This window comes from Amaranthus tricolor, chromosome 3 (assembly GCF_026212465.1).
Source record: "Amaranthus tricolor cultivar Red isolate AtriRed21 chromosome 3, ASM2621246v1, whole genome shotgun sequence".
In the NCBI taxonomy this organism is placed as follows: domain Eukaryota; kingdom Viridiplantae; phylum Streptophyta; class Magnoliopsida; order Caryophyllales; family Amaranthaceae; genus Amaranthus; species Amaranthus tricolor.
Genome location: NC_080049.1, coordinates 36,552,117 through 36,575,810, shown reverse-complemented (window position 1 = coordinate 36,575,810; position 23,694 = coordinate 36,552,117). Strand labels below are relative to the sequence as shown.

General features: G+C 31.6%; 3 protein-coding genes and 3 non-coding genes across 9 annotated transcripts; 2 read left to right on the top strand and 4 right to left on the bottom strand.

The window, feature by feature from the left end:
- Window positions 1-752: 752 nt before the first annotated feature.
- Window positions 753-913, bottom strand: LOC130809556 (U1 spliceosomal RNA). The gene has a single exon (XR_009040859.1). It is a non-coding gene; the product is annotated as a U1 spliceosomal RNA (small nuclear RNA).
- An 853-nt stretch (window positions 914-1,766) lies between these two features.
- Window positions 1,767-1,883, bottom strand: LOC130809539 (U5 spliceosomal RNA). The gene has a single exon (XR_009040842.1). It is a non-coding gene; the product is annotated as a U5 spliceosomal RNA (small nuclear RNA).
- Window positions 1,884-3,314: 1,431 nt separating this feature from the next.
- Window positions 3,315-3,396, bottom strand: TRNAS-AGA (transfer RNA serine (anticodon AGA)). Its single transcript has one exon. It is a non-coding gene; the product is annotated as a tRNA-Ser (tRNA).
- Window positions 3,397-4,964: 1,568 nt separating this feature from the next.
- Window positions 4,965-12,501, top strand: LOC130807570 (GCN5-related N-acetyltransferase 5, chloroplastic). Its single transcript, XM_057672833.1, has 6 exons — window positions 4,965-5,736; window positions 8,272-8,581; window positions 9,211-9,256; window positions 11,048-11,285; window positions 11,763-11,798; window positions 11,903-12,501. The coding sequence occupies exons 1-3, from the start codon at window positions 5,069-5,071 to the stop codon at window positions 9,241-9,243; spliced, it is 1,011 nt and encodes a 336-aa protein (XP_057528816.1). The 5' UTR covers window positions 4,965-5,068; the 3' UTR covers window positions 9,244-9,256; window positions 11,048-11,285; window positions 11,763-11,798; window positions 11,903-12,501.
- Window positions 9,386-12,038, bottom strand: LOC130807569 (probable serine/threonine-protein kinase PBL28). Of its 4 annotated transcripts, none has more exons than XM_057672830.1 (7): window positions 11,901-12,038; window positions 11,626-11,810; window positions 11,029-11,227; window positions 10,786-10,949; window positions 10,593-10,697; window positions 10,006-10,128; window positions 9,386-9,917 (listed from the first exon to the last, which is right to left on the bottom strand). In XM_057672830.1, the coding sequence occupies exons 1-7, from the start codon at window positions 11,968-11,970 to the stop codon at window positions 9,681-9,683; spliced, it is 1,083 nt and encodes a 360-aa protein (XP_057528813.1). In that variant the 5' UTR covers window positions 11,971-12,038; the 3' UTR covers window positions 9,386-9,680. The 4 variants fall into 4 exon arrangements, 3 of the variants coding, with proteins under 3 accessions (XP_057528813.1, XP_057528814.1, XP_057528815.1); XM_057672831.1 differs by having other exon boundaries at window positions 10,786-10,943; XR_009040598.1 differs by having other exon boundaries at window positions 9,779-9,917; window positions 10,006-10,172.
- Window positions 12,502-14,881: 2,380 nt separating the features above from the next.
- LOC130807568 (MLP-like protein 423) lies at window positions 14,882-16,965 on the top strand. Its single transcript, XM_057672829.1, has 2 exons — window positions 14,882-15,207; window positions 16,462-16,965. The coding sequence occupies exons 1-2, from the start codon at window positions 15,018-15,020 to the stop codon at window positions 16,734-16,736; spliced, it is 465 nt and encodes a 154-aa protein (XP_057528812.1). The 5' UTR covers window positions 14,882-15,017; the 3' UTR covers window positions 16,737-16,965.
- The last annotated feature ends 6,729 nt before the right edge of the window (window positions 16,966-23,694 follow it).

Sequence of the window (23,694 nt, the reverse complement as noted above, 5' to 3'; positions counted from 1 at the left end):
GACTTTTATTGATCCCTTTTAACATAAGTTTGGATTTAAAAGTATTTACAAGAGGAAGGTAAAATGTGGAAGAAAAATAATGTCAAAAGCAAGGTCATTTCAATATGAAAAGCTAACAAAAAGTATTGGGACAAATTGATTAAAATTAGGTAGAAAACAAAGCAATATATAGCAAAGTCATGGAGAATAGGTAACAAACTGAATTGAAATTTTGTTCTAAACGGCACTCTTGGAAACATTCTTGTAATACAAAACATTGCAACTTTAAATAAATATAAAGTACATTTGATTTTGATGACTTATTTTACTATAGTCCCTTAACTTACGACTTTGCTTTATAATCTTTTACTTCAACCTCATGAATTGGCAGTAAGCTCAAACACAATTACTCAGATCAGATGGAAACAAAAGATGGCAAATACTTTTTTCATTCAAAGCCGGTTTCAAAACAAATTAACACATATACCAATTTACCATACACGTATTTAAACACATCACTGGCTGGCTAATACATAAAAGCTGGACTACGAAGACCTTTTCAAGTTTTGATTTACTTCATTACAAGTTCAAGGTTCAACCCAGTACTCCAGGCTTCTTGGCGGCCTTCATTACAGCAGTTGACTATTAATGTCTCAGCTTAGTTTACGAAATGATTTATAAATATTAAATGATTATAAATTGTACAAAATAACAAATATTAATTAACGATTTCTAATCACAGAAAACAACTAAAATTTTCAACTTGAATTGGACAGGGGCCGCGCGAACGCAGGCCCCCTCTACCACAAATTATGACGTAGACTCTCCCACTTGGGGAGATCTTAGGCAGCTGTTCCTCACAAAGTGCAATGGAGGCCAGCTACCTAGGCCATGAACCTTATTGATCGTCCATAGACCCCGTCCAGGTAAGTATGTTGTCCAGTGTACACTAATTTATTTTTATAGTCTTTTTTGGTTGTGCACTCTTGTTATCTTCCGATGTGGGACATTATCCAAACTTTTTAATGAGGTAATAGTGTAATACAAATCAATACTTACAGTTAGGCTTTACTTATGAATATTACACTGTTTGTTTATGACATTTTGTTCATTAAGAAACAAGAATACTTTTTATTTATTTATTTATTTATTTATTTATTTATTTCATCCGGTGTGATTTTGAACTGTGTGTGGATGTTTTATGTAGATTTCTTTAATTACACTTTATGCAGCTAACCTTATTGATTGTTGGAAATTGGGAATACCTCCATCTACCTGATTAACATTCCAAACGTAAGATTCGCCAATGCTTAGATTGTCCTTTTTATTGCTAGAAAAGTGCAGCTTTTTTACTGGAAGTGCTATAAGCCTATAAGTCTAACTGAGATGCTTCCTGTTATTTAGCTTTGGGAACCGGTTGTCTTTGTCTGCCTTTGAGTGTTGAATGATATTCCCACAAGCATTTTGTAAGAATTAGTAACCACAATTAAGTTAACTAGAATTAGTAACCGGTTGTCTTCGTCTGCCTTTATGTGTTCAATGATTCTTTTTGCATATTTTGCAAATCTCACCAGCTTTTTATAGAACAAAACATGGGAGTACGAATTCATTTGGTAGATACTTCATATTTTTTTTAATCAAGTGCTTGAAAATACTCCAAAAGAACAGTTCAAAATGCTTTCTACTACACAGGTCGCTACAATTAGTTGTTAGAAAATTTTAACCTATAGGATACTTATACAATTAGATCATTAGAGTATATTAGTAACTTCAACTAGATTTGTTGGAAGTTCCTGTTGAGAAACTCCCTCCAAAAATAAACATATACCACTTAATGCAGCAAGAACACGGTATTCTTTAGTAAAAGGCGAAAGAATAGTTCGCGATGAGCTCACTGCGTGGCTGCGTGAATTGGAAAGAAAATTGTGAAAGCACTTTTAAAGAATTTTATTGCGTTATCATCTTTCATAGCCGATGTGGGATAACAAATCCCTCATTACTTGATAATTGGTATCTTACTTCGTAATATAATTGTATGATATTTGGCAAATGTTGATCCTGTGATAGTCTTCTATTAACACTAGTACTTCACTTTTGAAATTTTGATTTGGGTTCTAGGCTATCACTTCAAATAAGGTGCGATAACGAATGCCGACGTTTACTACTACACATTATGACAATTGATATATATATATATATATATATATATTCGATCTTCTTGCTAAATGTCTTATACGAAGTTAAAAATGTTGAGCATTGCATTCTAAACCCATTTCTATCTAATAGAATATTTCTGGTCTCTAATATTTGAACTACTTTAGTGCCCACATATACCAAGTACTAACATTGTTTAGTTTTAAGGATATGGTGTAATGAATGGGATTGGGAAACTACGATTTTGTTTGTAAACCTTCGTTTTTTTGCTATTGGAAATTGCACTAAGTGAGCCAAAGGGCCCAAAGCTAAGCGTTAGTGACCTGATATAATAAGTAAGTACATATAAGGTAAATTCTATTATTTTGTGCATTACAAGAAAATTAGTTACTTTTGTATATGTATGAAAAGTTGCATACTTATTTTTATCAATGGATTAAGTCAATTACAATAGTCAACTTTATTTATTTACTTTACAGTTTAAAAATTTGTAAAAGAGCTAAAATTTTCAAGAGATTGTAGACGGAAGAAATTTGGAGCCAGAGCCATGCAATTGCAAGCAAATCTTAAACTAACCATGACATTTTTTTTTTTTGAACCATGACATGCTTTACTTGGACACTTCAAATTTTACTCGAAATATAAAATTCTTCTATAAAATAATTTAATTGAACACTTGGATATATATTGGAGTTGGACATGGGTACAACTTACAAGAGATCGGATTGTTACTTATTGGATTAAACTTTACAAATACATAGAATATTACTATAAATTTGAAAATATGTGTATATATATATATATATATATATATATATATATATATATATATATATATATATATATATAGTGGATGGAGTAAATTTATATATATATATATATATATATATATATATATTTATATGTAGAGTAAGTTGGAGTTTACTTTGTGGAAGGGATAATAAAATAGATATGTGGATAGAGTAAATTTATAAAATTGAGAAAATTAGAAAAATACTTACTATCATAAATATCACAAGAAGCACAATAATACTTGTAGTTGCCACTCAAACTTTTAAAATGTAATTACAAATGAAAAGGAGCATTGGCAATATATGGTGGAGTGTTAACAATGGTTACAGTGATATACTGATATTCCTTTGATTTTATCTCTGGAGAAAAAACATGAAAAAATGAATTTCCGTGGACGGCAGGATTCGAACCTGCGCGGGCAAAGCCCACATGATTTCTAGTCATGCCCGATAACCACTCCGGCACGTCCACATTCTTGATGTCTATTTGACGGGTGTAAAATTAGAATCAATATTTTACAATAGATTTGGTATTCTGTTATTCTGCAGAAACCAGGAGTGCGTAGTAGATAACTAGATGTTCTCTCTTGTTCTTTTTTATCGAATTTAATTATTTACACAATTGCTGTTAAAAAAGTACTCATTTTGTTCAATATGTTATGTTTCTACAAGAAATGTTAACGGAGAATTAAAAAAATTAAATTTTTTAGATGATGTTTATATTATTTTATTGAATAATAAAATTATTGGGAAAAAGTGAGAATCGTTAGCATTAAAAACTATTAAAATAAATTTTATTTTTGAACGAATTAAAATAAAGTTAGTAGGAGTATAAAAAATATAGAGAGTACAATTATTAAAAATATTTAAATAAAGTTAATGAGAAACATATATAAACTATAAAAATATTAAATAAATTTATTATAAGATAATGGGGATCATAAGCATCACTAGAATTATGATGAACAATGTTAATTATGCATAAAACTTGTGATGTAAATATAAAGATTTTTTTGAGAAACAAGAACGCTTAATAGGGATTGAAATAGCTGGAGATATCAGGTTCACAATTTTCTTTATCCACGTCGATTTACTTTATGCACTATATCTATTGCATTTATTCTATCCTTAATATATCTAATTATGCATAGCTAAAAATGGAGTAAAAAAAGTTGATATTAATAAACTTTAAATATGGACAAATCAAATAAAATCCTACTTAAAAATATTATTACTTATTGATTAATTATAATGTAAATTTAAGAGTGAGTTGCACCTCACCCAACTAAGGATAGGAATAGCTAGACACGTCAAATTCACAGTTTAGATTACTAAAACTATCTTTAGTTGTCTTTCTTGCACTATTGTCTATGCTCCTTACATTTTGTAGATTTATTATATTGTTTTAACCCTAGTTTTGGCTAATATTTTTTTGCATGTAGTATTGTTATTGAGGCTATTATCACTTATTTATCTCTATGAGGGCTCTCACATATTGGGGTAAAATTGACTGCATTCACCGCACACACTCTTTTAAGGGGTGCATGTATGGATTATCCATCACCTTCCATCACTCACACCCTGTTTTCGAGCGAGATATTGAATTGATAATGATGATAATAAATTTAAGATTGATAGATTAAAATTTAAAAGTGTCAAAAATAGATGGGACAATTAATAAGAAGGTAGCACTAACACTATTTTTACTCGACAAGTTAAGGAACTTAGGGGGTGTTTGGCACAAATGAATGGAACTTGTGAGACTTTTTAAGATGAAACTTTTAAGTTGCGACTTTAAAGATAAAAAAGTCTCATCCCTTATTTGTTATAGTAGGAATTTGAAAGAAATAAATAAAATGAAAAACTAAATTTAAATACTTACCCTTCCCAAAACAATTTTCTTAGAAACTTTCTCTCATTTTAATCTTATTTTTTATTCACAATCCTTTTAAATAAACAAAAACTTAAACTTATTTTTAAAATAGTTTAATTCCGTTACTGAAATCTCCCTGTCAAATAGCCCCTTACATAATTAGTCATTTGATGCAATTGGATGGAATCTTCAATTTAGAAATCCTTGGACTTTCCTTGAGTATAATTTAAAAGTGTGGAACACAGAGCTCTTCTCCCTTATCTTTCTAACAATGGCAACCATGCTCTTTCCTCTCCCCAACTCTCATCACCATCTCACCTTTCCATCCAAACTTCCTTCTTCCAATCTAAAGCTTCAGACTTTCTTTATTTCTCCTCCAAAAAGATTCAATCTCACAAACTTGAACTCCCCAGTTATTACTTTCTCCACATCTCATTCTTCTGACCAATCTCCGTCTCCAACTCCTTTAATTTCTTATGACCCACAAAACAATTTTCCAAAATTTACCCGCTTTTTAACCAATGAAGAACTTGAAAGGTTCCAATTCTTGGAAAACTACACTTATTCTTGCAATTTACCAACTGGGTATTTGAGTATTAGAATGATGAAAGATGTAGAGCTTCAAAAGACTGTTGATTTGCTTGCAGAATCATTTGCTGAGTCCATGTTTTTGCCTAATATGTACTTGAATTTTTTGGGTTTTTTGATAAAGCAATATTTGGTTGATAGAAGAGGTTTGATGCCATATTGTGCAACTTTAATTGGGTTTTTTAGAGAGGAAAAAGGGGATGCTGACGATCAAGAAAATGAAGGAGAATTTGCTGGAACAATAGAAGTGTCCTTTGATAAAAGGGGCGCTAATTCTTCACCTCCGACACCAACTGCACCCAAGAATTGCCCTTACATTTGTAACATGACTGTAAAAGAGCAGTTTAGAAGGTAAATGTTCTTAAGTTTGATATCTTGCCCTTTTCTTTATTTACTTTAGTGCTCATTTGTACATTACCTTCGAAACATTGGGAATCCTGCTGCTTTTAGACCATTGGCACTTTGGTATAAAGGAATTCAGTGAGCAATTTGGCTGTTATAATTGAAATTGGCTGTTGTGGGTTATGCTTTTTTGGGTGTGGAATTGTGGAAAGAAATTTGAATTTTGTTGTTTGGATTTGGGAAGCATGGTGTTTTTGATATTGGTATTTCCTATTCTAATAGGAATTACTGTCATATATGAAGTGGTATTTATGAATTGAATTGAAAATTTGCAATTGAAAATATTTCCTTTTCTATGCAGATTGTATTTAGAACATTAGATGTTTTTAGCCATTAAATCATGTGCGTGAGATGTGTAAATAGTCTATAGAAGTACATTTTATACCAGTGTTAAGTATTGTAGCTATACTTGGAACAAGTTAAGATGGCTTCGTGGCCTTGAGAAAAAGCAGGACAATGTCAACTTGAGAATCAGGTTTTCGTGTGAGATATCTAGTTCCCTACTTGAGAAATGGGATCAATGGGTCCTAGTTGAGGGCAATGCTATGAAACATGATTAGAAACTTCAAAAACTAGTAAAAATCTATTTCATTTCCTGAAATTGTCAAGGAAGTTAAAATTTTGGGTTCCTCTTAAGATGAGATCGAAAGATGCAAAATGCTAATCAATCTAGGGATCTAGAGCTTTAAAGTATTGGTTTTAGGACCTGCAGTTGGCATTCTGCTGTTTTGGACTATTTTGACCCAAATGGTAGCATATATGATATGTAAAGATGCTAAGTGCTCGCGGAAATATGCTTTGAAATCAATTTCATTGAAACTGCCTCTCCTCTCTATTCATCTTCATGTCCAGACCCTCATCCAATGCCTAATAACACCATTAGTAAGAATCAGTTCGTAGTCATCAACTCTGATGTGAAATTTAGGATTTGATTAATGTGATATATGATTAGGATTGCAACAAAGAAAATTTCATTCTTATGTTGATTGCATTAAAATGGTTTTAGTGATTAATGTGCTTGAGAAGTGTAGGAATTTTAGTAAAAAACTCTTGGCCAATGAGATGGAAATGGGTATCACTCGCAGGATATCCCCTTATATATAATTCATTAATATTGTAGCTGTACTTGTAACAAGTTAAGGTGCCCTTGAGAAATAACAAGCCAATGTCAACTGCTTTTGGGTTAGCAAAATCTATTCATAGTTTCTAATTCTATTCATCTCCACATTCAAAAATCTATGCCCTCTTCCCTGCCTATTATCTATCATCATCAATGCATACAAAAACAACCCACTTGTGGTTAGATTTCTAGTTGTAATTGTCAACTCCGATGAAAAATTTATCATCTTGAACTATAACTCTAAAGTGGATTTCAATAAAGTCAATATATTTTTCCTTTCGTCCAATTGATTGAAAATCCACCACCCATATCCTTGTAGAACCATTCCTTTCCTATTTATATCATAACTAGTATCTAACTTTAGTGCATAACTTTCAGAACCAATAAGACCCTCTTGTATATGTTGTCCACAAGCTGTCAAGGTACCTATTGTTAAATTCGAATAAATTCTAACATGAGTTTGCTTACAGACTCTTTATACCAATGCCATATAATTGATGGGTAAAATATTAGACAATTGTATTGTCTGAGCACAATGCAAGGCATTGAAGGATTTCATATTCAACAATATCAACCTTTGAAAATTTAATTTGTTGTTTTGGTGCTACCTGCTAGTTTGAATTTTCTGAATGAGGATTGTTATTCCTTTTAGTTTGGTGCCTTCTATGTTTTTAAACAACCTGCATCGTCAATTCATTATTATCCAAAAAAAGAAGTGGATGATAGGTATGCTCAAGTGTTGTCTCACAACCAATGCCTTGGAGGGTGCAGTTTCTTTTCCAGCTCTACTTTTTTTACATGTATACATGTTGGAAGTAGTTTATACAGCAACCTCAGGACGGGAACAATTACTTGTACACTCCTTCGCTCTTTTTAATAACTACACTGACCCCAAAATACTCTCACATAAAAGGGAGAAGTTTAGCTACTAAAAAAGGGATTCCAAAACCAAAACCTGCTTTTTAAATAGCTACACATCCCTAAAAGTAAAACGTCAATAGTGAGGTTCCAAAACTTGTATTTTTGTAACTTTAGATCCTTGTTTTTATTTATTTATTTATTTTTTTGTTTTGGAGTTACTATAATCTGGATGTTTTAACGAAAACGTGAGCGGTAGACGGTGGGGGCCTGGGGTGGGGGGAGATGAACTCAAGGAGCATGATCTTTGCTGAGATGCAAGCATCCCATACAGGCTGGCTTGTATTGGACACGAACCCGAAGGATTTGAATTGAACAAACCCTCTTTTGTTGGAATGGGAGTTGTAACTTTCTAGATGTCTTGTTTATGCTGGTGTCAGAGGTTGATAGTTATGATTTATGATATGCTTGAGTTAGAAATAATGTTCTGCTGTTTTAAATTTCAGAAGGGGCATTGGTTGGCATCTTCTTAAAGCAAGTGAGGAACTGATATCAAAGATGAGTTCCTCTAGAAATGTTTACTTGCATTGTAGAGTTATTGATTCAGCACCATTTAACATGTATAAAAAAGCAGGATATGCCGTTGTTAAGACAGATAGTTTCTTGGTCCTGCTAACTCTGCAGAGAAGGAAACATTTGATGTGTAAGGAGCTTCCTGTTCTGAGCAATCCTGCGGAAACTGCCATTGCTATGGATGATGAGGAAGCCCCTTCTTTAGTGGATGGGAGCGAACCAGAACCTGTATTATTTGACGAGGTAATTGTACTTTTTTGAACTTGAAAATTGGATTCTCTGTTATGATACTACCGATGTCCTCTCTTTCATCTATTTCATAGTTCACACACATGTACACCCCTAGAAGACAACATGTGTGTGCCTATGCAAAGGGATTTTTCCTATCTCTTTCCTTTTTGATCGTTTTGAATAGAATGTGGGTACTGACATTTATTTTAAACTACATGTTGAAGGAAGAATTTTATTATTTTAAAAATTATATGGATTTTACCAATTAATTTTTTTTGTCTTATCATCATAATTGAGGACGCCATGATTGAAATTTGTGTACTAGACGCATGCTACCTTTTTGGTAATTGGCTTCTCCCAGCCTTTAAATTGGCTTTTGGCAACAGAAACACGATGTTTGTAAAAGGCTTGTTAACCAAAATGAATTGGCTGATCCAAACAACTCTTGTTAGTTTTTGGGATTGCTCTAACAGACCGAGTAAACACAAGTGCAATGACACTTGTTATCAAAAGTTCTTTTTAATTATCTCTTACAAACCTCTGTACGAAGTCCCCTTTTATTTTTCGATAATTTTATGATATTTAGACTACACTCTTTAGAGACTACTTTATTTCATGCACTGACTACTATTACACTTTAGGTTTTGCCGAGCTCTGTTGATATGGATGGATGAATGACAGATCTCAGTAAGTTTTAATGTTATTATACAATTTCAATGTGTGCATATTGTGTACCGACATGTATAGCCTCCTTCAAATTCCCCTTAGAAAGGCCATGATATGGGAATGGATAAAGAATTTTCTCCCTAAATTAGGTTTATTTGAAAGATAATGCTGTGATTACTCATATATTCAATTTCACTAATAAACTCATACATACAAGATTTATAAATACTAGAAAAAGAACGCGTACACTTTTATACCCACACCCACAGACAAATACTGTTAGAAAAGGGGACTACACAATATGAAATAAAATCTATAGTTTGTCTCCTTTTAAGAAATTGCAAATCAAGACACTCAAAATCGAGGTTTGAGGAAATTTTGGATGAAACGAATGATTCAAGCACGTTATTTTCCATTTCTATCACCTATGAGAGAACTTGTCATTTCAGATCATTCGAAATGTATGTAAAGCCATACCCAATCCTTTGGAATTTGTATGGAAAATCAATTGAAGCTCTTTAACACACTCTGACATGGTTGGTCTTTCAGTACTATCAATCCTTACACAACGTGATGCTAAATTTGCAAACATAGCTGTAGATTCCATTGTGTAAGAGTTCCGTGGTAGCTCAGGATCTATGATTTTTCGCAGCTTCCTTCGGTCATTCAACATGTTTCTAGCCTGAAAGATTTTGTTATTCAAATGCCTTTGTTCAGTAATATATATGCGCAGTTTCTTCCATATTGCCTTTTTTCTGTCAGTATCGTACCTGTAAGACGAGATTTTGATCTGTTGGTCCTTGATTCAAATCGATTGCTCTGCGCCCTGTCAGAAGCTCAAGTAGTACAACGCCAAATGCATAAACATCACTTTGCAGAGTCAGTCTTCCTGTCTGTCACCAGTATAGCATCTCATTAAGATTATTCTTGTCACCTGCTGCAATTTTAGGCTGATAGACAATGAAGCATAGTAAAGTGTACTTATCATTCCAACATTGAGCGATTATGAATTAAGGTAGCTGGTGTGTAATGGATATTCCGGTAGGTGGTAATAATCGAACCTATATCACAATCTACAAGGGTGGAAGGGAAACAACTAAACTACTCTTTAATATTTTGTGCCAATCCCCTAAGTAGCAAACTCAAGGGGACGGAGTACGGAGGATTATTAATTAAGGTAGCTGGTGTGTTGATCCTCTCTCTTCCGTTATAGAGGGAAACATTGAAAGAGACCCGAATGTTAAAGTTTTTGCAATTAATACAGAAATGGATAAGTTTTGAAAGTTGAGATTTATTCTCAAACGAACGGTGCAGAAAGAAACACACAATTAGAGGTTACTGAATAACATAAGCATACCGATGTGTACTCGGGATCGAAGTATCCAAAAGTACCAAGTACATTGACTGTTGCATATGTTTCCTGTCCCTCTGGCATCAACTTTGCTAGTCCAAAATCTGATATCTGTATCACTGCCACTGTCATGGTTAGTTTTTGTGCTCAATCATTGCAGTATGGTCAGTTTCGTGATTTAGGAGCTGGAATTTTTTACCTTTGCATCAAAGTTGGTGCTTAAAAGTATGTTGGTGGATTTGAGATCTCTATGGACAATAGGAATGCCAACTGCTGAACTTGAATGGAGATAAGCAAGTCCCCTTGCTGCCCCTAATGCTATTTTGAGCCTTGTCGACCAGTCCATCTTAGTTTCACCTATTTCTAACAATTTTTTTATTAGTTGATTTGAGTAATCGAGAAAAGTTTAGGCGAATTTTTCTTTTAAATGAAGCAAACTCACTGTTCAAGTGATCCTGTAGGTTGCCATTTTGCATGTATTCATAAACAAGGAACCGGTGCTTTCCATCTGCACAATAACCTATTAAAGAAACCAGATTCGGATGGTCCAGCCTGCTCAAGATGTCAACTTCTACTCGAAATTCACGTTCGCCTTCTGCTTCTTTTAGCGGTGGAAGTTCCATTTTCTTGATTGCCACAACCTGAGGGATCCACAAAGCGGCATCATTCACTCAGCTGACAGTTTGTTCAATTTTAAAGGTAATATCATTTCTTTGGCTACAACTATTTTCCGCTTGAATGAAACTTGTAGCCGTAGGAGTTGGTGTTTGTTTGAATAGAGGGAATTTTTCGCTTCAATCAGCGGCACTCTTGCCCTTGTTAAAATTCAGTACATAACAAAGAGTAGCAAACATCATAGCTTCACATGAGTAAGAAGTACATATTGATTTCATGAGATTAAAATTCAGTCAACAAGTTTTTCCTTCAAACCAAATTCCGTTTTACCGATGAATTTTAGATGGTTTGTTATGTCATGCTTTTCATTTTGATCTATACAGTCTTTATGAAAGGAAATAAAATTATGCTTCCAAATCCATACCTCCCCTGATCGAAGAGTTCCCTTGTATACCCGCCCAAAACCTCCTTTTCCGATAAAATTTTCATCGCTGAATGATTTTGTGGCTTCTTCCATCTCTTTGTGGGTGAAAACAGATGATCCATGTCGTCTTTTTGCAGGTGGGTTTTGTTGCTCAAGTTGCCAGAATTCCGCAGGTTTGTAAATCCCTGAAAAAGTAGTTCATGTCATCTACTCAATTTCCATTTTTCCTACTACATTGAAGCTTAAAAATCACAATGATGGTAAAAATGTCTTACAGGCTTCACCCTGATCCTGAGATTTGCTCCTCCTACGCTTGTTCCACGCTGAAACTAACCCAAAGGGCATTGTGGAAGTTCCAGTTATCCGCGTAAAACAAAACTAAGTGTTCGTCCACTCAGTGACGCTAATGAACATAGACGTGAATTAATTCAATATGTAAGTATGTTTACGCCGCTTGTTCTTGTAATGCATGTACTGTGAGCAACTAAAATGTGCAAAAAACGAGTTTAGAGGAATCCTTAGAAGGAGTACGTATAGAGGAATTGAAAACTTGATTTGAAGAACACTCCAAAACACTTACCTTCCAACAACCTGCAGATTTTAGAGAAAGAAAGCCAGCTAGAGACTACTTTAAGAAAAAGAAAAAGGAATTGTCTAAGGCTCTGTTTACCTTTGGATTTGGAGGAGTGGGGTTGTTGGATAAGGAAAGAAAAGCTTTAGTTTCTATTTGGTTTCATATTCACATCTTTTTCCTCCAACTATTACTCTTGAAAGAGTGAAAAGATGTTTAAGGCTGTTAAAATGGCCTTATCATGCATAAAATATTGTCTATTGCATTATTTCCCTCCATAATGTGTATGGTGTTGGCACTTTTAATTATTATTTCTTTTTGGTCCAATCATCAAATTATATTCACAACTTTTAGAAACACAAAATGATGCCTAATTTGATGATAAATTTTTAGTTCACTATTATTTTAAGTAATAAATTAAATATAAAGTTCTGAAGGTTGTATATATGCATTATTATAATATCTAAATGAGCATTAAGTTAAATTTATTTTATTAAATATAAATTATAAGTTGATCAGCATAACTAATGTTTCTATTTTCAGTTTTAGTTCTTTATAGTAATAGGCTATAAAAATGGACTATTATTCTCCTAACATTAATGTTTATAGATATGTGATGTATTTTTTTAAATACTACTCATGTAATGGTAGTAAGATTTTGCTTTATTTCTCAGTAGGTAAATAATTTATTACTAATGAATATCTAAAATTGTGAAATTTAACTCACCTAAAACAAAAATATTTTATTGCTCTACTAATAATAATAGTGGGTAGATTTTATCTACCAGATCAACTAAGGTTTTTTTTTTTTTTTTTTTTTTTTTTTTTTTTTTTTTTTATAGTATGCTGGTTGTGCCCTACTTGTGCCACATTAGAATGTCATTGAGCCACGTTTGTCTTAGTGCTCAACAAAATATGCTTCTCCACTATTTAATGGAGTACTTATTTTATTACAAAATTAGCAATAGTTCTATGACTTTTTTGTTTTGGAACTAGCGAAATTTGAAATGAATAATGACACTTCACTATTTTAAAATGAATAATTGATTTTAATTTACATATTCATTCGTTAGTTATTCACATTGTTGTAAATAATTCACTTAAATTTTAGGGATAAGAATGTGACTATATGAACAATGAAATTCCACTATATTAAAATAATTTTTTTTAATAATTATGAATTACATTTTTGATTTACAATTTTATATTAAAACTTTGGTATCACTATATCCTTATAAAGAATTGTGTCACTATTTTAAATTATCTTTTCATTTATTTCATCAATATATTTCTCTCATTTTTTTAAATCCATTTATTTATTTATTTTTTCTTAAATAATATCCTTATAGCAAATACTTTAGATTGACTTTTTGATATAAATACTTTTAAGTCAGTTGAAAAACTTATGGTTGTTTTGATGAGTATTTAACTTTTTTACATACTTTATCTTTATTAAACAACCAATAATTAATTGTTAATAAAAAAACAAACAAAAAATCCATACTTCTTGTGTATAATGTCAAGTTTGTTCATTTTAAAACTAGCTAACAGTAAATTGAGTTCCTATTAAATTATATATTGCTTACACTTCCTATAATTCTTCAGTATGGGATTACAATTCATAAGTGAGTAGTTCTCCAACATCTATCTAATCTAAAAAATGAAATCCGAATTCAACTGTTGACTCGAAGGTGTACCTAGAATTAATATTGGAAGTATTTTAATTGAAAGGGGAAGATCAGGGAAGAAGATGTAGATTGGAGTTATAGAACAAAAATGGGAAAATTATAGTCCATATAGTGAAGTGGTGTTCCATTGTGTTTTAGAGCTGCAAGCGTGCAGCTGGTGAAAACTGCAGCCATTAATGAATTGCCTATTATAATGAGCGGCGACCGTCGGCCATTATGATTAATAAATTAAGTCCAGCAGCTAGCGGGTGAATAAGACCGTACTTTTACTGGCGCACCAAAAAATTCAGGTGATATGTAAATGGGAGGTTCTTGTGCGTCCATTTTACTGCTACCCAACTAGACATACTGTTGGTTGTTGGGGTGGTTTTCATTTTACTGCTCATTCCTCCCACTTTTGTACAAGATAATCCTCTGTTCTCTATATAGAAAGCAATAATTGAATATTTAAAGGGATCAAACTAAAAAAAATAAAATGTGAGAATAGACTGCAAAATTAGATCATGAGGATCGGACCCTTATCAGTCTCTATATACCTTCGCTACTATCTATAAGTTTTTTATTAGTTGGTCCCAAGTTTAGTAATATGATGGAGGCAAATGTTAAATATATTGGATAAGAATTATCGATTTCTATTTTATTAGTAAGAGTATTAGGTTTATTAATTTATTTTTTGATATGATTATGTCTCAAATAAAAAAAATCATTTCTCGTTGTCCGTAAGACTTAAGGCCTAGGCTTGTTGTCTAGAACTATTAACAATTATATATAATTAAATTGAACTAAACTGAATCTTTGAAAATTACACAATTTCACGACTGAGTACAAAACTTAATGAAGCATCATTAATTTCAATTATTACTAAAAATTAAAACGATGAAACTCCACAATTCATTTAATTTCATCCTCCATATTAAATGTCATCCACAACCAAATATCACCCATATGCATTTGGGCCCAAACACTAAATAAACAAAACTAAAAATTAGGGAGACTAATTATACAACCTATAAATGCAATAAGACAGTTGAGAAAATAGCCTCTAAATTTAAAGCAATTCACATAGAAAACTTGCCTATATAAACATGGCATCTTAGTCTTTCATTTCACATCATATAAATTAAGGAGAAAAAATGGCTAGTACCCAGGGAAAGCTTGAAGTAGATGTTGAAGTTAAGAGTAATCCAGATAAGTTCTGGAGTAGCATTAGGGAATCTGATAAGGTATTTCCTAAAGCTTTCCCTGAGCTTTACAAGAGCATTGATATCCTTGAAGGTGATGGTAAAGCAGTTGGCTCGGTTCGTCTCGTTAACTTTGCTGAAGGTATTCTTATTTGTGTTTTTTTACAATTCAAAGCTATTCTTGTGACTGTCTCTAGTCGGTGAGACTACTCAAAACAAGAAGCTTATATGAGGCGTGTCTCACAATAAGACCGCCTATAAAAGAATTTCATACAAAAATTTGTGTACAATTTAAGCTCAAAATGTGTATACAACTTAAGGTTAGCGAAAATAAATTCTTTGATAATGCAAGAAAAGATAAAAGATTAACATTTAGTAGGGCCGACCCTGAGATTTTAGGGCCTGGGGTGAAAAATAAATTATAAGACCTAATTATAAAATATATATTTATAATTACAAAAATTTTTAATATAAAAAAAATTACACGTCAATAATAGAACTCGATGTTATCCGCTTTTTGTTTGGTAATCATGTATTTATAATTCAATAATTAGTAAATAAGGTAAAAATTATCATTAATAACTCTTTGGCTTGTTGGTTAAATGTGCACGTTAATCATATAAAATCTCAAGTTCAAAGGCAAAATTTATCTATTTTTTTTGTGGGCCCTGGGCGCAAGCCCTTCTTGCCCTTGCTTAGGGCCGGCCCTGAATAAAAGTCACTCACCATTGGGGTCAGTTATAGCATATTATTGTGGTCTTTGCACATGACAAATAGAGATGATAATGGGCCCAGTAATTAGAGTTAGGCTCATGCACGTGAATAGAGTTGGAAAATTTTAAATCCATGGTACACTAACCCATCGAGCATGATGTGTCTATAGTCGGATATTTATATTTCATTGTTTATATAGATTTAGGTTTTTTTAGTACAAAGCAATAAGCTATGGGAATGAAAGAGTTACTTAAAGGGGACCCATTAATAGAATCCACGTTTAGAATGGAGAAAGTAGTACATGTTCCAATTGAGATAAGACCCATTCTCAACAATTTTAGATATTAGCTAGATCTAAAATGAGTCTTGATCAAATGTAGGTTTAAAATGATATAATATAGCTCTAAAATGGGTATCATGATGACGATGATAGCTTCTAGGAGCGAGATATACTGAATATAATGATAACGATTAAAAAATTGCTAATGAGTCGAATTAAGATTAGGTCTAGCACGTGTCTAAGGCGAATTTGAGTTTGGGGCGAGTCTAACGGGTTTAAGTCTAAAAAACAAGATATTCCATAGAATGTTGGGCCCATGAATCCTATAATAGTAATTAAGTGTCTACTATGTATATTTGATCATTCTAATTTCTAAACCACCTTCCAAATTCTAACATACAGGTTTCCCCTTTGTTACAAAATCCAAGGAGAAAGTAGAAGCCGTGGACGAAGAGAACAAAACGGTGTCGTACTCGGTGTTGGAAGGAGAAGTTCTTAACTTCTACAAGAGTTTTAAGGCACATCTCACAATAAAACCAAAGGAAGAAGGAAGTTTGGTAAAGTGGTCTTGTGAGTTTGAGAAGTCGACAGAGAATGCTCCTGATCCTGAAACTGTTTTTAAGGATTTTGCTGTTAAAACTTTCCATGATCTTGATGCCTATCTACTTAAGGCTTAATTGATTATTATCCCTTAATCATACTTTAAAATTTATCTAAGTTTAAAACTATATATCCAATAATTATGTTTGTTTAAGATATTTATGTAATGAGTACTTCATGTTAATGATTATATTATTATGGAGGATTAATTATCAATCTTACTATATGGGTTGTAAAGGAATTAAATGATCTGATTATAATGTACTGTTAATTTTATAAGTACAAGACTAGATTTATTATTTATTACCATTGATTGTTTTATTTCTGATCCATTATTATTTTTATAATTAAAAAGAGAATATATATTGTCAATATTTCATCACGCTAGCTACTATTTAAGTTTTTATTTACATCTCTAATAGACAATACGTATTGTTAATCAATTATCTAAAAAATAATACGTATTAGTAATCAAACAATAACACACGTATGGGACTTAAAAATTAAATGTACACAAGAAAAATGAATTTAGTCATCAATTATTTGAAATGTTTACCAAAAGTTATCAACAAAATTATGACCTTAGTCATCAAAAAGCATAAAAAATGAGGAATTAAGTAATTAGATTTATTTCAAAATTTGAAATTTAGTTTTGTTTATGACCTAATTAGACGACAACTCTAGTCAAATTACTAAATTAAATTAGTTTCCTTTCAACATATTCTAAACCAAAAAAAAAAAAGACAACACTTATTCTAGAAAAAGTAAAACGTTGGATCATCAAAGTCACCCATTATAGTACTAGAATTAGAATCACAGCACTGTGATGACATTTCATTATTATCAAACCCAATAACTTGATCATAACAGGTGTGACCCATCATATTCATACCGTAAAACCCTTCATGATCCCACCTGATTAGCATTATTAACATCAAAATCGAATCCACCATTGAATGAAAAGACTTCATTTTTGTGGGTTTAATGATCATGATACTGATCTAATTGTAATGGCACCGCATCAGGATTAAACCCGGTTATTTGATCATAATAACAGGATGATGAATTTGAACCCATTAAGCCGTCATAATTTCGTCAACATATGACGGCACCTGATTATTATAATCAACATTATGATCAAAATACAACGGTTCTACTTGATTATTTGAGAATGAAAAGATTTCATCTTTTTGGGTATGATGATTATCATACCGATCTAATTGTAATGGCATCGCATTATGATTAAACCCAGTTATATGATCATAATAACAGGATGATTAATTTGAACCCATTAAGCCGCCGCCATAATTATCGTCAACACATGATGGCACCTGATTATTATAATCAACATTGTGATCAAGATACAAAGGTGCTACTTGATTATTTGAGATGATTTGTGTTTCAGATTAACTCTTTTTCATTGCAATCTTGCTCTTCACGTAATCAATCTTGGAGTCCAAGTAATTAAGCATCTGATTAAGTTCAGAACCATCATTAGCGGAAAACATATTAGCACCATAATCTTGATTAACCGACTTAATATTTTGATCATTTTTACAGATTTCACTCGCTGTGCCTGAACGTGATCTTTTGTTCCTTTCTTCCTCAGGAACTGCTAAATAATGTTGAATAATCTCAGCCGGAGGTACTTCAGATCCACGATTAAATGAAAAGGCTTCTGATTTCTAAGTTTGATCATCTCCTTTTTCAGGGTAGATAATTGTACAAACTGGGACTTCTTATAGAATTGAAAATTCACGAGCGTTTTTAAACAAATTTGATTTAATTCGATTGTATTCTGCATTTCTTTTTTTGTCTTTTGCTGAGTTTTTTTTCACCATTGTTTAAATCTGGAATTAAAGAAATAAAGGAATAATGGAAGAGAGTAGCTGAGGAGAGAGAATAAGGAGAAAAAAACCCTAAACCTGGATGTGTAGAGTATATTGTAAAAAAGATTCAAAGACGAAAAAGAATATGCTAAGAGTAATTAATAAATAGTGAGAAAAAAAGTAAATGAGACAAGCAAAGTGAATATGAAGAACAAAAATAAAATACAAATTAAGAGTGATTAATAACTTATAGATTAAGTTTTAAATACTCCCTATTATTCATTTAAAATATCTTATTTGATTTTTTAATACTATTAATCAATCACTCTTATTATGTATGTCATTTTTTATCAATAAGTTAAAACATAGTCAAGTGAAATCTTGTTTGATTCGTCTTATTATAAATTCTATTAATATCAATTTTTTATCATTTTTACTCAAGCACAATTAAAGATATTTAAGATTGAAAACATACATTGGTAAATGTGGCAAAACCAAATTGGACATTTAAAGTGAATAAAAGGAAGTATATAATAAAAACTTAAAAAAATTTATATTAATAACTTTTACAAGGAGACGAAATTAAAAAGAATTCTACTTAACTATACTTTAATTTATAAATTAAAAATTTATAACAAATAAAAAATAATAAATAAATAGTACATTATTGCTAATATTTCAAGTAATTTAGAAAAAAAAAAAGAAATACTAATACTTCACAAAGCAGTAGCTACTACTTAATAGGAGTGGGTAATGGCTGTGTGGTTGATTAAAGCTTTGATTGGATTCATCTTCGATGTGATTGTTATCTAAGATTACGAGTTGTATTTTACAGGGTTTATAACGAATTTAGGTTAGATTTGGCTTCAAGATAAATAATTATATTATATCATATTATCACACATACTAATAAAAGTGTTGAAAAAATAAAAATGTTATTTTTATGGAGCATTGACAAATTAAATTTTTTTAGTGGATAATAGTTTATTAAATAACAATATTTACATAATTTAGAATCTGATTTATTTTAATCATGCATACTAATAATTTCATTTGTCAATTGACAAATAAAATTATTATAGAGGATGATAGTTTATTACATGACAATATTTACCTTATTTAGAATCAATTTTTTTTTTAAATTTAAGCTAAATTAGGTGAATTATTTAAATTATTTATTATAGCAATTTTATATACCTAACTTAAATTTGATATATTTAATTGAATGAAAAGGAGATGTATTCAATAAATAATTAAAAAATGTCAATATATAATTATTGCTTTAAAAAAGTCATTAATAAATTTAATCACGATATATAATATATACTAGCATTAGTCTTTAAAGTTGTATTGTTATATATTTCATACTAATAAAATCGTGCATTATACGAATTTTTATACTAATTAATTATAAATCAGTTTTTAAATATTTCACTGTAAAACTCATTTTAAACTCTACACATGGCACATTTTATATCCAATTCTCATTTCAAATTCTACACATAAGACATTTTCTATTCAATTAAGTAACGAATTAATAAACTGAAATTGTAAAAGTAAAATAGGAACACTAAAAATAATTTTACTACTTTGCACTTAGCATTTCTTTAGGCACCTTGAACAAAGTGTTAGGCCTACTATGATGAATTAGTATTACTGCAAGGATCGACCCTATAAGAGGTATGGGGGTATGTGCTCCGAGTTTATCAAAAATTTTAGAAAAATGACACTTTAATAACTAATTAGTTGGGGCTTATAATATTATCTTTTTTAATTAGAAACCCACAATTAATATTTCATCCCATGCTTCTCAAAATCTCAGAATCGATCCTGATTATTGCTTGGTATTTTCATATTAATATTCAACATTTATACAACTACATAATTTTACAGCTATATATTATTCAACCATTAAGTTATACCCTATTAGGCCTTGTTTATTTATGAATTTTTTTCGAATTAATCAAAAACCTAAAACTAAATAATAATTAAGTTGAAATAAAAGTTATTAAGGTGATACTTATTGATTGCCAGCTCATCGTTATAAAACTTTAAACACTTCTTTGATTTATGTTTTCCCTTTATATAGCTTGTATATAAATACCCTTGTTTTAGTTGAAAAGTGTATGAGATTACATTCTGAATGAATAAATTTTGCTTCTCATTTCCCTTTGAAAATCAGATTACAGAATCAAGATTACCTTGATTCTTCTTCTTCTGCTTCCTTACGACTTCTCATGGTATCAGAGCAAGGTTTTTGCTCTTACTGTTTCCGCTTCTAATTTCTTTCTTCTTCTTCTGTTTTTCTTCTTCATTCCTTAATGGATGCTTCAGAAACGCCTCTTTCTAAACATGCAGAATCACCGATAACAAATAATGCTGAAATTCTTGTTCAAAGCAATGTGAATTTCAATTTTGATGATCCTTATTTTCTTTCTTCTTCCGATATCTCACAACATTCAATTGTTGCTCTTATGTTCTCGGGTTCTAACTATGTAAACTGGAGTAGATCTGTGAAAATGGCTTTATATGCAAGAAACAAGGTGAGTTTTATTGATGGAACTCTTATCAAGCCATCCGATTCTTCCACTGATTTCAAGAAATGGATCCGAAATGATTACATTGTAAGATCATGGATCATCAATTCCATGGAGAGAGGAATTGCAGAAACTTTCATGTTTGTTGATTCGGCTTGCCAATTATGGAAGGAAGTTAAAGATAGGTATGGGCAAAGCAATGTACCTCAATTATTTGATCTACATAGATCTCTTTTTCTTACTGAGCAGAATGAGTCTTCCATTACTGAATATTATGCTAAAAAGAAGAGAATATGGGATGAAATTCATGACCTAGAAGGTTTTCCTGATTGTTCTTGTGGAGTTCTTGCTGATTGTACTTGTGGTATTTTAAAAAAAATCTTAGATGCTGATAATAGAATGAAGTTAATTCAATTTCTTTCTGGTATTAACCCTGCCTATGATCAAGTAAAAACAAACATCCTTAGTACTGATCCTTTACCTAACAACAATAAAGTCTATCATATTCTTCAATCCGTTGAGAGACAACATAAAAATAATCTTTATACAAATCAATCCAGTGACATCAGTGCTTTTGCTGCTCATCAATTCAAAACTGATAATTCTTCTGGCATGAGTAAGGATTCCAAGAAAACTAAGTTTGAAAGAGTATGTGAGCATTGTAAAGGCAAGGGTCACACAATTGATCAATGTTTCAAGCTTATAGGCTACCCTGAGTGGTATGCAAATAAGAAGTTTAAATCCAATTCCAGAACAGCTGCAAATGTTCATGTTGATAATCATGGCATTCTTGGATCTGTCCCTTGTTCTGATTCTGGTTCTTCAAGAAAAATGTCCTCTCCTGTTATTGATCCTCAAATGTTATCTGTTGTATGTCAAGAAGTCATTAAATGCATGAATCAATCTTCCATTTCAACTGATCCTCTTACTTCCTCTTATACAAATGTGAATTCTGCAGGTATTTTTTTTGTTTCTCATGTTGATTCTAATTCTTCTAATATTCCTTCCAATTCCTGGATTATTGACTCTGGTGCTTCTGAACATATGTGTTCTAATTCTAAATTTTTTTCTTCTCTTCACACTTTGCATTCTCCTATTCTTGTTGGATTACCTGACGATACAACAAACACTGTTACTCATTCTGGATCTGTCAAACTTAATTCTAATATTACTCTTGACAGTGTATTGTTTGTTCCTTCTTTTAAACATAATCTTTTATCTGTTGGACAATTGCTTGATAATAACAATCTTCTTGCTAAATTTACTGATCATTCATGTATATTTCAGGACCTTACAACTAATGAGGTCAAAGCCACTGCTATGAGAACATCAGGCTTATATCTTTTGTGTCCTTCAGCTTCTTCATATCATGTTCCGTATAATAAGCTTGTTGTAAATACAGCTTGTTCTTCTTCTAGTCTTCATTTACTTCATGAAAGATTAGGTCATGTTTCTTTTTCTACTATGAAACATATTCCTCATGTAATAATCAATAATAATAATAAGAATTTCCATTGTGAATCTTGCATTTTAGGGAAACATCATAAGTTTCCTTTTCCTGTTTCTTCATCTCATGCTACTGCACCTTTTGAGCTGATTCATATTGATCTTTGGGGTCCATACAGATCACCTTCCTTATCAGGAGCCACATATTTTCTTACTATTCTTGATGATTACACTAGAACCACTTGGACACATTTACTTCACAGCAAACACCAAGTGTTTCATATAATATCTAATTTCCTTGCCTATGTCACAAATCAGTTCAATACCACTATTAAAATCATACGAAGTGATAATGGCACTGAAATTTTCAAAGCTTCTTGTAGTTCTCTTTTTGCCTCAAAAGGCATTATACATCAAAGGAGTCTTCCTGGTTTACCTCAACAAAATGGCAGAGTTGAGAGGAAACACAGGCATCTTTTAGAAGTTGCTAGAACATTAAGATTTCATGCTGGTTTACCTGTTAAATTTTGGGGTGATTGTTTATTGACAGCCACATATCTTATAAACCTCATGCCAACTTCTGTCTTGAATTGGAAAACACCATATGAATTACTCATGAACAAACCTGTAACTTTTGATCATCTCAGAGTTTTTGGTTCTTTATGCTATCCTGCTCACAAAACTACTGACAAATTTGCTCCTAGAGCTAAAAAATGCATTTTTTAGGATATCCTTATGCTCAGAAGGGATACAAATTGTATGATTTAGATCAACACAAAGTTATTCTTAGCAGAGATGTTATTTTCATAGAACATATTTTTCCTTATAAACAACAACACACATCTATTCCTACTCCTCAACCAACTGCCCCCATTTTTTCTTCATCAGACATTTCTGATGATATTCCTGTTTTCCAGCATATTCCTCCCATTAATCCTCCTTCTCTCAGTTCTCCTCAATCTTCTACTCCCTCTTCTACATTCCAGCATAATTTTACTAATTCCCCTGATCTTTCTTCATCATCCCCTCTCATTCCTGCTCCAAGAAAATCCTCCAGAATTCTAACATTTTGTAACATCTCGGAATAACTCGGGTCGTACGAAAAGAGAAAATGACCTTTTAAAAACGAGACAACTATAATCCGAGTCAAATCGGAATGTTAGAAAACAGTTTAAAACGGTTTTGAAGTTAAGGAAAACGTGCGGATCGAGTTCTATTAGCGT